The following is a 14,434-nucleotide window of genomic DNA, read 5'->3' on the forward strand; positions in this document are numbered from 1 at the left end:
AAAAAAAATGTGTTTAATCCTATGATAGGCTTTAACTCATTTTTTAAATGGCCTTCCCTAAGACTTAGTATTCCCATGATATTTTCTTAATGTAATTATGTATTTGAGTGTTAATTTCTTAAATTTTCAGATTCCTGGAGTTTTGTTTGTTCGTTTGTTTGTTTGTTTTAACCTTAGCTGCTGAGGGACTTCTATAGTTATCACAGTTGATTCTATGAATAACAGAACTATTGAAGCTAAAGCAGTCTTGATCAAGAACAAAACTGGAGACATACCACCTGATTTCAAAATATACTAGAAAGCTATAGTAATCAAAACATCATGATACTGGCATAAAAATAGACACATAGACCAGTGGAACAGAATAGATACCCCAGAAATAAATCCACCTATTTATGGTTATTTGATCTTTGACTAGGGTGCCAGGAGCACATATTGGGGAAAGGACAGTCTCTTTGTAGATGGTGTTGGGAAGACTGGATATCTACATGCAGAAGAATGGAAGTAGACCCTCATCTCACTGGATATACAAAAACTAACTAAGTGGATCAAAGACTTAAGACCTGAAATTGTCAAACCGCTAGAAGAAAACATAGGGGAAGAGGCTTTATGACACTGGCCTGGGCATTGATTTTTTTTTTTTTTTTAATGACCCCAAAAGCACAGGCACAAAAGCAAAACTAGACAACTGGGATTACATCAAACTAAATAGCTTCCACACAGCAAAAGAAACAATCCAGAGAGTGAAGAGACAACCTTCATAATCGGAAAAAAATTTGCAAACTCTGTATTTAATAAGGGGTTCATATCCAAAATTTATAAGGAACTTAAACAACTCGATAGCAAGAAGACAACCCAATTTTAAAAATGGGCGAAAGGCTGGGCACAGTGGCTCACGCCTGTAATCCCAGCACTTTGGGAGGCTGAGACAGGTGAATCACTTGAGGTCAGGAGTTCGAGACCAGCCTGGCCAACATGGTGAAACCCTATCTCTACTAAAAATACAAAAATTAGCTGGGCATGGTGTTGCATGCCTGTAATCCCAGCTACTTGGGAGGCTGAGGCAGGAGAATTGCTTGAACCCTGGAGGCAGAGGTTGCAGTGAGCCAAGATGACGCCACTGTACTCCAGCCTGGGCGACAGAGCAAGACTCCAATCTAAAAAAAAATAAATGAAAATAATAGGCAAAGGACCTGAATAGACATTTCTCAAAAGCAGACATACAAATGGCCCACAGGTATGTGAAGAACTGTTCAACATCAGTAATCATCAGGGAAATGCAAATTCAAACTACAAATAGATTTTACCCCACACCTGCTAGAATGGCTATTATCAAGAAGATAAAAGGTTACAAGCACTGGCAAGGATATGGAGAAAAGGGAATCCTTGCCCGCCATTGGTGGGAAAGTAAATTAGTATAGCCATCATGGAAAATAGCATAGAAGTTCCTCAAAAAATTAAAAATAGAACTACCATATGATCCAGCAATCCCACTCCTGGGTATATAACCAAAGAATGAAACTAGTATGTCAGAGATGTATCTGTACTCCCATGTTTATTGCAGCACTATTTACAATAGCCAAGATATTGGATAAATTTAAGTCTCTATGAGCAGATGAATATATAAAGAAAATGTGATATATATACATAATGGAATACTATTCAACTTTTAAAAAGAAGGAAATCCTGACATTTCTAACAACATGGTTGAATCTGGGGGACATTATGCCAAGTGAGATAAGCCAGGCACAGGAAGACAAATACCATATGATCTCACTTAAAAAGTCAAGCTCTTACTAGAGAGTAGAATGTTGGTTATCAGGGGTGGGGGCAGCTTGGTTGGGGGGGCGTGGGGTGAGGGATTGGGTAAATGTTGGTTAAATGATACATAATTTCAGTTAGAAGGAATAAGTTCAAGAGCTCCATTGTACAACATGGTGGTTTTAGCCAATAACAATGTATCGCATACTTGAAAATTGCTAAGAGTAGATTTTGAGTGTTCTCACCACACACAAAAAAATAAGCCTGTGAAGTGATCCACATGTTAATTAGCTTGCTTAGCCATTCCACATCGTATACATATTTCAAAACATGTTGTGTAACATAAATACATACCATTAATGTTAAATTTTTTTTTTTTTTTTTGAGATGGAGTCTCGCTTTGTTGCCCAGGCTGGAGAGCAGTGGCGCGATCTCGGCTCACTGTAAGCTCCACCTCCCAGGTTCAAATTACTCTCCTGCCTCAGTTTCCCAAGTAGCTGGGATTACAGGCATACGCCATCACCCCGGCTAATTTTTATATTTTTAGTAGAGACGGGGTTTCGCCATGTTGGCCAGGCCAGTCTCGAACTCCTGAGCTCAAGTGATCCACCTGCCTCGGCCTTCCAAAGTGCTGGGATTATAGGCATGAGCCTCCGTGCCCTGTGAAATAAATAATTTTTTTTTTTTTAAACTACTGGTCTTACCTAGGGCATCCGTATGTTTTAAATTTTAAAATGTTTACTTCATTATGTGAAGAATTCTATAATTTTGTTAATCATAACTGCTGTACATGGATATAACAATAATGATATTTAATTTTCCAAAGACAGAATTCATGACTTCTTTCTCAGACTTCATTTTATACTTCTGTTTCGTGCCTATTATGTCTTTTGATACCCCCTTAACTAAATTGTAGCTCATCAGTTAACTTTCTGATTCTCAGTTTCTTTATCTATAAAAGGAAAATAATGGTTCCTACTTTGTAGAGGCTGTTGTGAGTATTAGGACATGGTAGAAGCTTAATAAGTGATAGCCAATTATATTTATAGATAGATAAAATTAATTTACTGTTATTATTTTACTATCTTTCAGTATCAGTGCTGTGATAACAGGGAAATGGGTCTTTGTATTTAGTAGTTGATCAGATCCTTTTATTTGAATTCTAGCTGATTAGGGTTAGGATTTGTGTGTTTGTTTGCATTGGCATTACTTTGTCTATTGTGTTTAGTATGGTTGGTGTTACTGTGAAAGTCTCAGCTTTGTCATTTTCCTCTTAATAGATTTTAATATTTTAATCCCTATTAGGATTCTCTAGAGAGAACCAATAAGATATAGATAGATGATAGATAGACAGATTGTTACGAGAGGGGATTTCTGAGAGCAGTGGTCCCCAACCTTTTTAGCACCAGGGACCGGTTTCATGAGAGACAATTTTTCCATGGATGGGAGTGCTGGGGGATGGTTTCGGGATGAAACTCTTCCACTTTAGATCATCAGGCATTAGCATCTCATAAGGAATGCACAACCTATTGGTAGATCCCTCGCTTGTGCAGTTCACAAGGGTTTGTGCCCCTATGAGAATCTAATGCCACTGCTGATCTGATAGGAGGTAGAGCTCAGTTGGTAATGCTTGCTTGCCCACCGCTGACCTGCTGTGCGGTCCGGTTACCAACAGGCCATGGACTGGTACAGGTTTGTGACCTGGGGGTTGCAGACCCCAGTATTAGAGAAATTTGCTCATCATATTATCAGGACTGAGAATGACCATGACAGGTTCTCTGTAAGCTGGAGACCTGAGATGCCAATAGCTAGGCTTCATCCAATTCAGAAAGAAAGCTAGAACCAGGGAAGCTGAGGATATAATTCTCAGTCCCAGGCCAAAGCCTTGAGAATCTGAGAGACTGCTGGTATAAGGTGCAGAGTCCCATAGCTAAAGAGCCTGGAGTTCTGATGTCCAAGGGCAGGAGGAGAAGAGTGTCCCAGCTCCAGGAGAGAGAGGAAATCCCTTTCTCTCATTTTTTGTTCTGTCTGGGCCTCCGGCCAATTGGATGGTACTTGCCCACAGTGAGAGTGAATCTTCCCCACTTGGTTCACTGACACATGTGCCAGTTTCCTCTGGCACACCCAGAAGTAATTGCTTTACCACTTCTCTAGGTATTCCTTAATTCAGTCAAGTTCACATCGAAAATTAGCTGTCAAAATACCTAACATAGTAACAGAGATACCACTTTTAGTTATATGTATGTTCTGCTAGACTCAATGAACAATCTATTCAAAAGCCATTTTTGGAAAATATAAGACATTTCATAGAATTATTAAATCCTTGTAGTCTGACTTTTTTTCCTCTTAGCATGCTGTAGAAGACTGAACTAAAAAGAAGCTAGACTTGCTATATACAGCATTAATTATTTCACTCTTACAAAAATGATACTCTTCAGTGTCTACAAATGTTGTGTTCTTTTAGATGAGAGCTCTAACATGGAAGTTAAGAGAGGAAGTTTCTTTTAGATGGAGCTTCTTCATGGTTTTGATCATCAGGGATGTCATGATTGATAAGTTCATAATGTTGTTGGTTTTATAAAAAACATAGAAATATAGAAACAGGGTCTCACTTTGTTGCCCAGGCTGGACTGCAGTGGCAATTATAGCTCCCTGCATCCCTAAACTCTTGGGATCAAGTGATCCTCCTACATCAGCCATTCAAGTAGTTAGGACTACAAGCACCTGCCACCATACCCAGCTAATTTTTAAATTTTTTTTTTAAAAGACGGGGTCTCGCTGTGTTGGCCAGGCCGGTCTCCAACTCCTGGACTCAAGGGATTCTCCTGCCTTGGCTTCCCAAAGCACCAGGATTACAGGTGTGAGCCATCACACCCCCGCCCCCCATTGTTGGGTTTTCTATTTTTCAGAAAATCTTGAAAAATTACAAATTTATAAAGTACCCAACATATATTTGTATAATTGTGTGAATTAAAAAAATCTTAGTCTGGGTGCAGTCACTCACACCTGTAATCCCAGCACTTTGGAAGGCCAAGGTGGGTGGAACACTTGAGGCCAGGAGTTTGAGACCAGCCTGGTCAACATGGTGAAACCCTGTCTCTACTAAAAATACAGAAGTTAGCCAGGCCTGGTGACGTGCACCTGTAATCCCAGCTACTTGGGAGGCTGAGGCACGAGAATCACTTGAATCTGGGAGGCAGAGGTTGCAGTGAGCCAAGATCATGCCACTACACTCCAGCCTGGGTGACAGAATGAGACTCTGTCTCTAAATAAATAAATACATCTTAAATTATTTCTTTTTGTTCACTTAAAGTTGGGAGGGTTCCTATATAAAACTGTAAAATAGTTGTTTGTATCATAATCCCCTTTTGAGCAATCCCTTTTAAAAAAAAAATTTCTATCCATGATAAGGTATATTTAAGTGAAATGAATTTTTCCCTTAAAAAATCTGATTTTATTTCAAAGTGATTATTGAAATTTTTGAATTTTTGAAATTCAAAAATTGCTGAAATATTTTGTTTAAAATGTTGAAATTGTTGAAATTTTTCATCAGAACATTTTGGTTTAGGGCTGCCATTGATTAATGATAAAACATTATAGAAAATATTTTGTTATATAAATTTTGGAGTGTTGGTCTTACATTCATATTTTCCTTTTCCATACCTCCATTTAAATGTGTGTGTGTGTGTGTGTAGTATCGTCATCTTTGGTATTGTAGGCATTAAGAAAAGTTGAAAACCTTTCAGGTTTTATTCTTTTTGAAATCTTATACTTACAGATACTAATACTAACAAGAATTATATTAAGTTTGGTTTGTGATAATTTAATGATTTAAAAACTTTAAGAGAACAGTGGTTAATTTGTTAGACTTGACACTATATGAATCATAATTTTTATATCAAATATTTCGCGCACTATTACTCAAGTGCAGAGCAGTGATGTAATCATTGGAGGATGTTGTGTTTTAACCTGTCATTGTGCCTGCAGCTAGTCATTAATTTCTGGATCATTGACTGTGTATAGCACAGCTGCTTTTTTAGAATCATGGTTCTTTGAGTATGTGCTTCAGGAGTTTTTAATTTTTTCCACATTGTCTCCTGCATGTAAAAGAATCTAAGCTAGGTATCTGTAGTCTAAGAGGGAGAACTGAGTGAAGTAGATAAATATTTAACATGTTGAAAGCTTTTATATAATTTTCTTTCAAAAAACGTATTCATTAAAGATAAGTGTAGGATTTGAAGGCAAAGTGTTTGCTAATAAAACAACCTTTTAAGAAAATAATTCAGGATTATAATTTCCTAGGTAACCAATTAAAAAATTCTAAGATATCAAATGAAATGTAGAATTTCTTTTTTTAACACTAACTTATTCTGTTAGAATGGAAAAAAGTATCTAGAATTGTGAAAATTAGTACTAAATCTTGATAATTGTTTTTGGGTACATATATATGCTTTCTTGTTAAGTGAATATGGATGTTAAGTATCTGAAGTATAATTTTATTCATAACCTGGGGCAATGAGGTACCTTCTGAGAGCATTTTCTTTTTAATAAACTATAAATGTTGGATGCTAAAATCAGAATACAGTCTCAAAAGTTAAACCTATACAATTATCAAAATAATATATTGTTAGTGATTAGGAGAATATTAGGGATAAATTGTAAAATTCCTTACCCCATTTCCTTGAAATGTTTAAATACAGTCAAGTAGTACGATTTTGTTTGTTTGTTTGTTTTAGACGAAGTTTTGCTCTTGTTGTCCAGGCTGGCGTGCAATGGCGCAATCTCTGCTCACTGCAACCTCTCCCTGCCGGGTTCAAGCGATTCTCCTGCCTCAGCCTCCCGAGTAGCTGAGATTACAAGCGCGTGCCACCACGCCTGGCTAATTTTGTATTTTTAGTAGAGACAGGGTTTCTCCATATTGGTCAGGCAGGTCTCGAACTCCCGACCTCAGGTGGTCCGCCCGCCTCGGCCTCCCAAAGTGCTGAGATTACAGGCGTGAGTCACTGCACCCGGCCAAGTAGTATGATTTTTAAAAATACGTAGTAAGGGCCAGGCGCGGTGGCTCACGCCTGTAATCCCAGCACTTTGGGAGGCTGAGGCGGGTGAATCACAAGGTCGGGAGATGGAGACCATCCTGGCTAACACGGTGAAACCCCGTCTCTACTAAAAATACAAAAATATTAGCCAGGCGGGGTGGCACGTGCCTGTAGTCCCAGCTACTCGGGAGGCTGAGGCTGGAGAATGGCGTGAACCCGGGAGGCGGAGCTTGCAGTGAGCTGAGATCACGCCACTGCACTCCAGCCTGGGGGATAGAGTGAGACTCCGTCTCAAAAAAAAAAAAAATTTGAGAAAGCTTCTATGTAATTATGATTTTTTTTTTAAAGTTTCTTTCTTTCTTTCTTTCTTTTTTTTTTGGTGGGACGGAGTCTCGCTCTGTCGCTCAGGCTGGAGTGCAGTGGCAAGATCTCCGCTCACTGCAAGCTCCGCCTCCCGGGTTCACGCCACTCTCCCGCCTCAGCCTCCCGAGTAGCTGGGACTACAGGCGCCCGCCACCACATCTGGCTAATTTTTTTTGTATTTTTAGTAGAGACAGGGTTTCACCGTATTAGCCAGGATGGTCTCGATCTCCTAACCTGACCTCGTGATCCGCCCACCTCGCCTCCCAAAGTGCTGGGATTACAGACGTGAGCCACCGCGCCTGGTCTAAAGTGTCTTTTTTAAAAAACCTTTATGTTTGTCTTTTTTTTTTTTTTTTTTTTTTTGAGACAGAATCTTGGTTTTGCTGTCACCCAGTGGCACAATCATGGCTCACTAACCATGGTTGAGCCTTGGTTTTTCGCGGCTCAAGCAGTCGTTCCACCATGGCCTCTCCAGTAGCTGGGACCACACGCATGAGCCACCATGCCTGCCCTAAAAACTTTTATCTTTCTGTTTCCTTATTTCAACCTTTATTTCTAAACTACTCAGCTGGGTACAGTGGCTGATGCCTGTAATCCGAGCACTTTCGGAGGCTTATGCGGGAGGATAATTTGAGGCCAGGAGTTTGAGACCAACCTGGGTAAAATAGCAAAATCCTGTCTTTATTTAAAAAAAAAATTTTTTTTTAAACAGACTACTTATATCCTTTTCTAACAAAAGAAAGAACTTGTGTCTTATGACTTTAGAATTTGGCAGCCAGTACATGTGTAGTAGGTTATCATGCAAATAAATAGAAGCAGTAGAATAATTCAATAGCAATACCAGGAGTCAGTTTCTGGAAGTTAGGGGTGCTCTAATATTAAACTTTTGTGGAAAGATCCGTAGTACTTTTTTTTTTAAATCAGGTTTTTGTTCATTCTTCTAGGATTGCAGCTAATTTAATATTTATGCTTTGACTAGGTTGCCAATGAGTTAAGATGGTGGTTCTGTAGTGATAGAAATAAAAAAAGCAGATGGAAATACTTAAGCAGTTGTGGGCAGCCATTTAACCTGTGTTTTTGGTATCTATAAGAATGAAAAATATGGCATGGTATGCTCATTGTAAAGGTTTTGAAAAATGACTAAAATAATGGTTCTTACAAATATTAAGCTCTAATTAATAGCAATAATAGCATTCTGTGCTTTTAAGTTTTTATTTCATTAGTGTGCATAAATTCTCTGTTATCTTTTGCTTATTATAGTGTTTGATGATGGTGATGAGCGAACATTGAGACGTACCTCGCTTTGTCTGAAAGGAGAGAGACATTTTGCAGAGAGTGAGGTAGGGTGACACGGATGGACTATTTGGATTGAACTACAGGTACTGATCTAGAGGTAAAACGTGATTTAATTAATCTATTTCTTATACAGACACTTGACCAGCTTCCATTAACAAATCCAGAGCATTTTGGAACTCCAGTAATTGCAAAGAAGACGAACAGAGGAAGGAGATCTTCTCTTCCTGTGTGAGTTTTTTCATATATGGTATCGTTTTAATTACAATTGTTATAACCTTAAACAAGGGATTTTGTTAGGATGGCTAAATTCATTTGGGTAAGCTTTCCATAGCATATTGTATCCTTATGTTAGACATTTTACCCTGAGTGGACCTTGTTCTTAATTATTCCCATTATTTGCCCAGGAATGATAACAACTCTTACTTCAAAAAGATTATTTTTGTTTTACGGTACTTTGCCAAAGCTTTTTTTGTTTTGTTTTGTTTTTGATTTTGTTTTTTGAGACGGAGTCTCGCTCTGTTGCCCAGGCTGGAGTGCAGTGGTGCAATCTCGGCTCACTGCAACCTCCGCCTCCTGGGTTCAAGCGATTCTCCTGCCTCAGCCTCCTGAGCAGCTGGGACTACAAGCACATGCCACCACACCCGGCTAATTTTTTTTTTTTTTTTGTATTTTTAGTAGAGATGGGGTTTCACCATATTGGCCAGGCTGGTCTTGAACTCCTGACCTCGTGATCCACCTGCTTCAGTCTCCCAAAGTGCTGGGATTACAGGCATGAGCCACCACGCCCAGCCGGAGCCACTGTGCCAGGCCCAAAGTTTTTAATTGATATGATGATTTTTCTATTTTAAGTGAGTATATTTTGTTTATCTTTTACTTCAAAAACATTTCAGACTTAAAGATTGCAAGAATAATACACGAATGTCTATGTATGAATGTCTATATACTCTTTTTTTTTTTTTTTTTTTGGTGAGATGGAGTTTCTGTGCCACCAAGGTTGGAGTGCAGTGGCATGATCTTGGCTCACTGCAACTTTTGCCTCTCAGGTTCGAGTGATTCTCCTGCCTCAGCCTCCTGAGTAGTTGGGTTTACGGAAGCACCATCACGCCTGGCTAGTTTTTGTATTTTTAATAGAGATGAGGTTTCGCTGTGTTGGCCAAACGGGTTTCGAACTCCTGACCTCAAGTGATTTGCCCGCCTTGGCCTCTCAAAGTGCTGGCTGGGATTATAGATGTGAGCCACTGCACCTGGCCTAATGTCTATATACTCTTTATCTAGATTTACCAGTTCTTAACATTTTTCACACATTTGCTTTATGATTCCCTCTCTATATATATACTAATTTTTTTTTTTTTTTTTTTTTTTCGAGACGGAGTCTTACTCTGTCGCCAGGCTGGCTGGAGTGCAGTGGTGCAATCTGGGCTTATTGCAACCTCTGCCTCCCGGGTTCAAGCGATTATCCTGTCTCAGCCTCTTGAGTAGTCGGAACTACAGGTGCCTGCCACCACGCCCAGCTAATTTTTGTATTTTTAGTAGAGACAGGGTTTCACCATGTTGGCCAGGATGATCTTGATCTCTTGACCTCGTGATCCACCTGCCTCAGCCTCCCAAAGTGTTGGGATTACAGGCATGAGCCACCACACCCAGCCTATACTAATTATTTTTATATTTTGTAATAATTTTATTTTGCTGAACTATTTGAGAGGATGTGGCAAGCATCATGATCCTTTATCATTAAATATTTAAGAACAAGGAGATGTTCTTACATAACCAAAGTATGAATACCAAATTTAGAAAATTTAACATTGATAGACTACTATCATAATATATGGTTAATATTTCAAACTTTGCCAGTTGTTCCAATAATAGCCTTTATAGCGTCCCCCAGTTCCCCTGATTACAGGATCCAATTCAAGATCATGCATTGCATTTAGTTTATGTGGTTCTTGAGTCTCGTTTAATCTGAAAATATTCTGTAGCCTTTTTTTTTCCATGACATTGACTTTTTTTTTTTTTTTTTTTTTTTCTGAGACAGAGTCTCGCTCTGTCGCCCAGGCTGGAGTGCAGTGGCTGGATCTCGGCTCACTGCAAGCTCTGCCTCCCGGGTTCACACCATTCTCCTGCCTCAGCCTCCCGAGTAGCTGGGACTACAGTCGCCCGCCACGACGCCCGGCTAATTTTTTGTATTTTTAGTAGAGATGGGGTTTCACTGTGTTAGCCAGGATGGTCTCAATCTCCTGACCTCGTGATCTGTCCGCCTGGGCCTCCCAAAGTGTTGGGATTACAGGCGTGAGCCACCACGCCCAGCCAACGACATTGACGTTTTTGAAGAATACAAGACAATAGTCTTGTAACCTGTTCCCTAATATGGGTTTGTCGGATTGTTTTCTCATTGTTAGATTCAGGTTATATATTATACTCCATAAGTGATGTTGTGTCCTGAAGGAAAGCACAGCAAGAAGTATTATCAGTTTGTCCCATATCTGGTGATACTAACTTTGATTAAGGTGGTGCCTGCCAAATTTCTCAACTTCAGAATTACTATAGTTACCGTTTTTCCCCTTTGTAAAATCTGTGTGGAGATACTTTGAGACTATTTAAATATTCTATTCTCTGTCAAACTTTGATTCACAAGTTTTATCATGTACTAATAATTCTTGCCTGAATCAGTTAGTACTATTATGATAGCAAAATGCTGATTTTTCTAATTTTTCATTCTTGCTACATTTTTTGGTTATCACTTAGCTATAATGAAATTCTTTTCCTAATGCTGTGGATTCTAATTTTACTTAATGGGTTATAATTCAGGTTGTTCCAGATTTAGCCAAGGGAGCCTTTCCAGGATGGCTTCTGTGTTCTTTTGATATGGCCTCACCATTTCTTGAGCACTTTTTCACCTTCTGGCATGACAAGGTATCCTAGGCTCATGTTAATTTTTTCCTGCGCCAACCCTGGAGTTGGCCATTTCTGCAAGGGTCCCTCATTTATTTTAGTGGGAATTAATATTTAGAAACCAAGATCCCGGTATTAGATATGTACTCACTGCTGCTGGGGAGTATATAATGAGTATTTTTAAAGGCAAAGTCAAATAACACCTAAGCTGCAAACCAGAAAATAATAAAAGACCTCTGAGGACCCTAAATGGAAATCCTAACTCAGCCATATACTAGATATATCACTTTGGGAAAATTACTTAACCTCTTTAAAGTTAACTACATTTATGTATATTAACTCAAATCTTCACAAAAACCTGCAAGATTATTATTATTCTCAATTTATAGCTGAGGAAAATGGGAACAGTAATGTCTTGCTGGTTTTTGTATTAGATAATGTATACAATTTTCTTTGTTGTTGTTGTTGTTGTTTTGAGATGGAGTCTCACTCTGTCACCCAGACTGGAGTGTAGTGGTGCGATCTTGGCTCACTGCAACCTCTGCCTCCCAGGTTCAAGTGATTCTCGTGCCTCAGCCTCTCGAGTAGCCAGGACTACAGGTGTGTGATACCACACCTGGCTAATTTTTGTATTTTAGTAGAGATGGGATTTTGTCATACTTGCCAGGCTGGTCTCCAACTCCTGACCTCAAGGGATCCACCCGCCTCAGCCTTCCAAAGTGCTGGGATTACAGGCGTGAACCACTGCGCCCAGCTGATAATGTATATAAATTTATCAGTGTGTAATAAGTACTCAGGACATGATATATATTTAATAATTCAATACCCAGTATTTTGTTTCTAAGCTAACTCCATAGACTTTACTGAAAACTCCCTTATACTTATTTTATAATTTTAACAAGTTGAGTTATCTGGTTTCTCAGAGTGCAGCCGATTGGAAGATGTGTCAAAAGGAAATACAGGAAAGATTAGTAGATGCAGTCAATAAAGAAAACTGTGTTGTCTCACAGCTGAGAAGTCTATGAGAAGAAAAGGAGGACTAAAACCATAAAAATATAATGAACCAAGTGGTTTTGAGCCATTTAATAAGAGTTAATAGCTCTGCATACTTTAGTAAACTCCAACATTATCAATATATTGCAGGATGTCTTCAAGAAGATGTCAAATTCAATATATATTAATTAAGAGCTCAAATGGGGAGTACATAGTTATTTTTATTTTAAAAATGTAGGCTTGGCTAGGCACAGTGCCTTACACCTGTAATCCCAGCACTTTGGTAGGCTGAGGCGGGTAGATCACTTAAGGTCAGGAGTTCAAGACCAGCCTGGCCAACATGGTGAAACCCTGTCTCTACTAAAAATACAAAAATAAGCTAGGTGTGGTGGCGTGCGCCTGTAATCCCAGCTACTCGGGAGGCTGAGGCAAGAGAATTGCTTGAACCCTGGGAGGCAGAGGTTGCAGTTAGCTGAGATAGCACCACTGAACTCCAGCCTGGGTGACAAAGCGAGACTCCATTTCCAAAAAAATATATATATATATGCTTAAAATTTGTTGAAACTTAAGGGTAAACTTTCATTGCCCAGATAAGTTACCTTAAGTAAACCCTTATGGGTGTTTTAATGAGATATTTTCATAGCCAGTTAGAAAATTAAAGTTGTATTATCTGGCATAAAAATAGAAGGGCAATCTTAAAAAAAAAAAAGTATTTGGCACAATAAGTATTTAATGGTGGTGTAATTAGGTTTTTCTGTCCCAGCTGGTGGTGGCATGAGAGCCTAAGTCTAAGCACGCATTGATCTGGTGAAGTGGACTCAGAGTTACCATAGACAGCTCAGGACTACGTACCTCTGTGAGGCTAAGGAAGGACCCATGTCTTCAGTTATAATAAGAATGAAGAGGCTACTACTTTGGGGTGTAGTCCATTAGAAATTGAATTGACTATATTAAATTCATGATACTCTATCAAATAATTGTTTGTGTTAGGATAATGATCAAGTTATTCTAACTTTTAGTACTGAAGATGAAAAGGAAGAAGAAAGTAGTGAAGAGGAAGATGAAGACAAGCGCCGTCTTAATGATGAATTACTAGGAAAAGTTGTAAGTGTGGTGTCTGCAGCTGAGAGGACTGAATGGTATCCTGCTTTGGTAAGTAAAGTTTTTTTGCAGAGTTAATCAGCCATCTAAATATTTGTTTAAAATTGATTTTTTTAAAAGCATTTAAAATATTTTGAAAGTATTAAACAAATTTGGACTTTATTGGAGATTTTTTAATTGAATAATCATAGTCAGGTCCAGAATACTTCACTGTCTTCTTTGGTTATTCTTTCTTTAATTCTCTATAACCTTTTATTGAGCTCTTTTATATTTCTTCCCTCATAATATGTCCAATGGCTTTTTACTCTATTCCCATTACCATGGGTTCCCTTAACTTGATTCTTGAATTCTTTCTTTACTATTAATTCAGATTAATTTTCCAGTACTAACTTTTATAGAGAAACAGTTTTTTCTTTCTGTTGAGACAGGGTCTCACTCTTGTTTCCCAGGCTGGAGTGCAGTGACGTGAGCACAGCTCACTGCAGCTTCATCCTTTTGGGCTCAGGCGTTCCTTCTGTTTCAGCCTCCCAAGCAGCTACAAGTACAGGGGTGTGCCTCCACACCTGGCTATTTTTTTATTTTTTATTTTTTGTAGAGATGTAGCCTCATGATGTTTCCCAGGCCAGTCTCAAACTCCTGGGCTCAAGCAATCTTCTCGCTTTGGCCTCCCAAGGGGCCGGGATTACAGGTATGAGCCGGTATGCCTGGCTGAGAAATCTTTTTAAAATATTAATTTAGTCATGATAGTCCCATTCTCAGAAATCGACAACCTTCAGTGAGTCTGCCTAGTTGATCAGTTTTGCATTTTTTAAATGGATATTTGAGGCCATCCCTGGCTCTCAATTTATTTCCTATTTTTAGTGTAAACTCTACTCAAGTTCTTTAACTGCCCCGTATTTAAGATACATCACTCCTCTAAGCATTTATCCCTGCCTTAAATTAATTAGTATTTACTGAGGATCTGCAGTGAGTTCAGCTTTGTTCTAAGTTCCTTA

General features: G+C 38.8%; 1 protein-coding gene across 3 annotated transcripts in view; it reads left to right on the top strand.

Annotated features, from left to right (window-relative positions):
* The window catches only part of ARID4A (AT-rich interaction domain 4A), a 75,462-nt gene that overhangs the window by 11,969 nt on the left and 49,059 nt on the right, over positions 1-14,434 (top strand). For 2 of the 3 annotated variants that reach the window (XM_063651649.1, XM_054448110.2), the window contains exons 6-8: positions 8,421-8,500; positions 8,590-8,684; positions 13,358-13,490. In XM_063651649.1, coding sequence (XP_063507719.1) covers positions 8,421-8,500; positions 8,590-8,684; positions 13,358-13,490 — 308 coding nt within the window. Of the gene's footprint in view, positions 1-8,420; positions 8,501-8,589; positions 8,685-11,291; positions 11,367-13,357; positions 13,491-14,434 lie in introns of those variants that run through there. The other variant, XM_063651650.1, reaches the window with a different exon arrangement.

Source organism: Pongo pygmaeus, chromosome 15 (genome assembly GCF_028885625.2).
Source record: "Pongo pygmaeus isolate AG05252 chromosome 15, NHGRI_mPonPyg2-v2.0_pri, whole genome shotgun sequence".
Taxonomy (NCBI): Eukaryota; Metazoa; Chordata; class Mammalia; order Primates; family Hominidae; genus Pongo; species Pongo pygmaeus.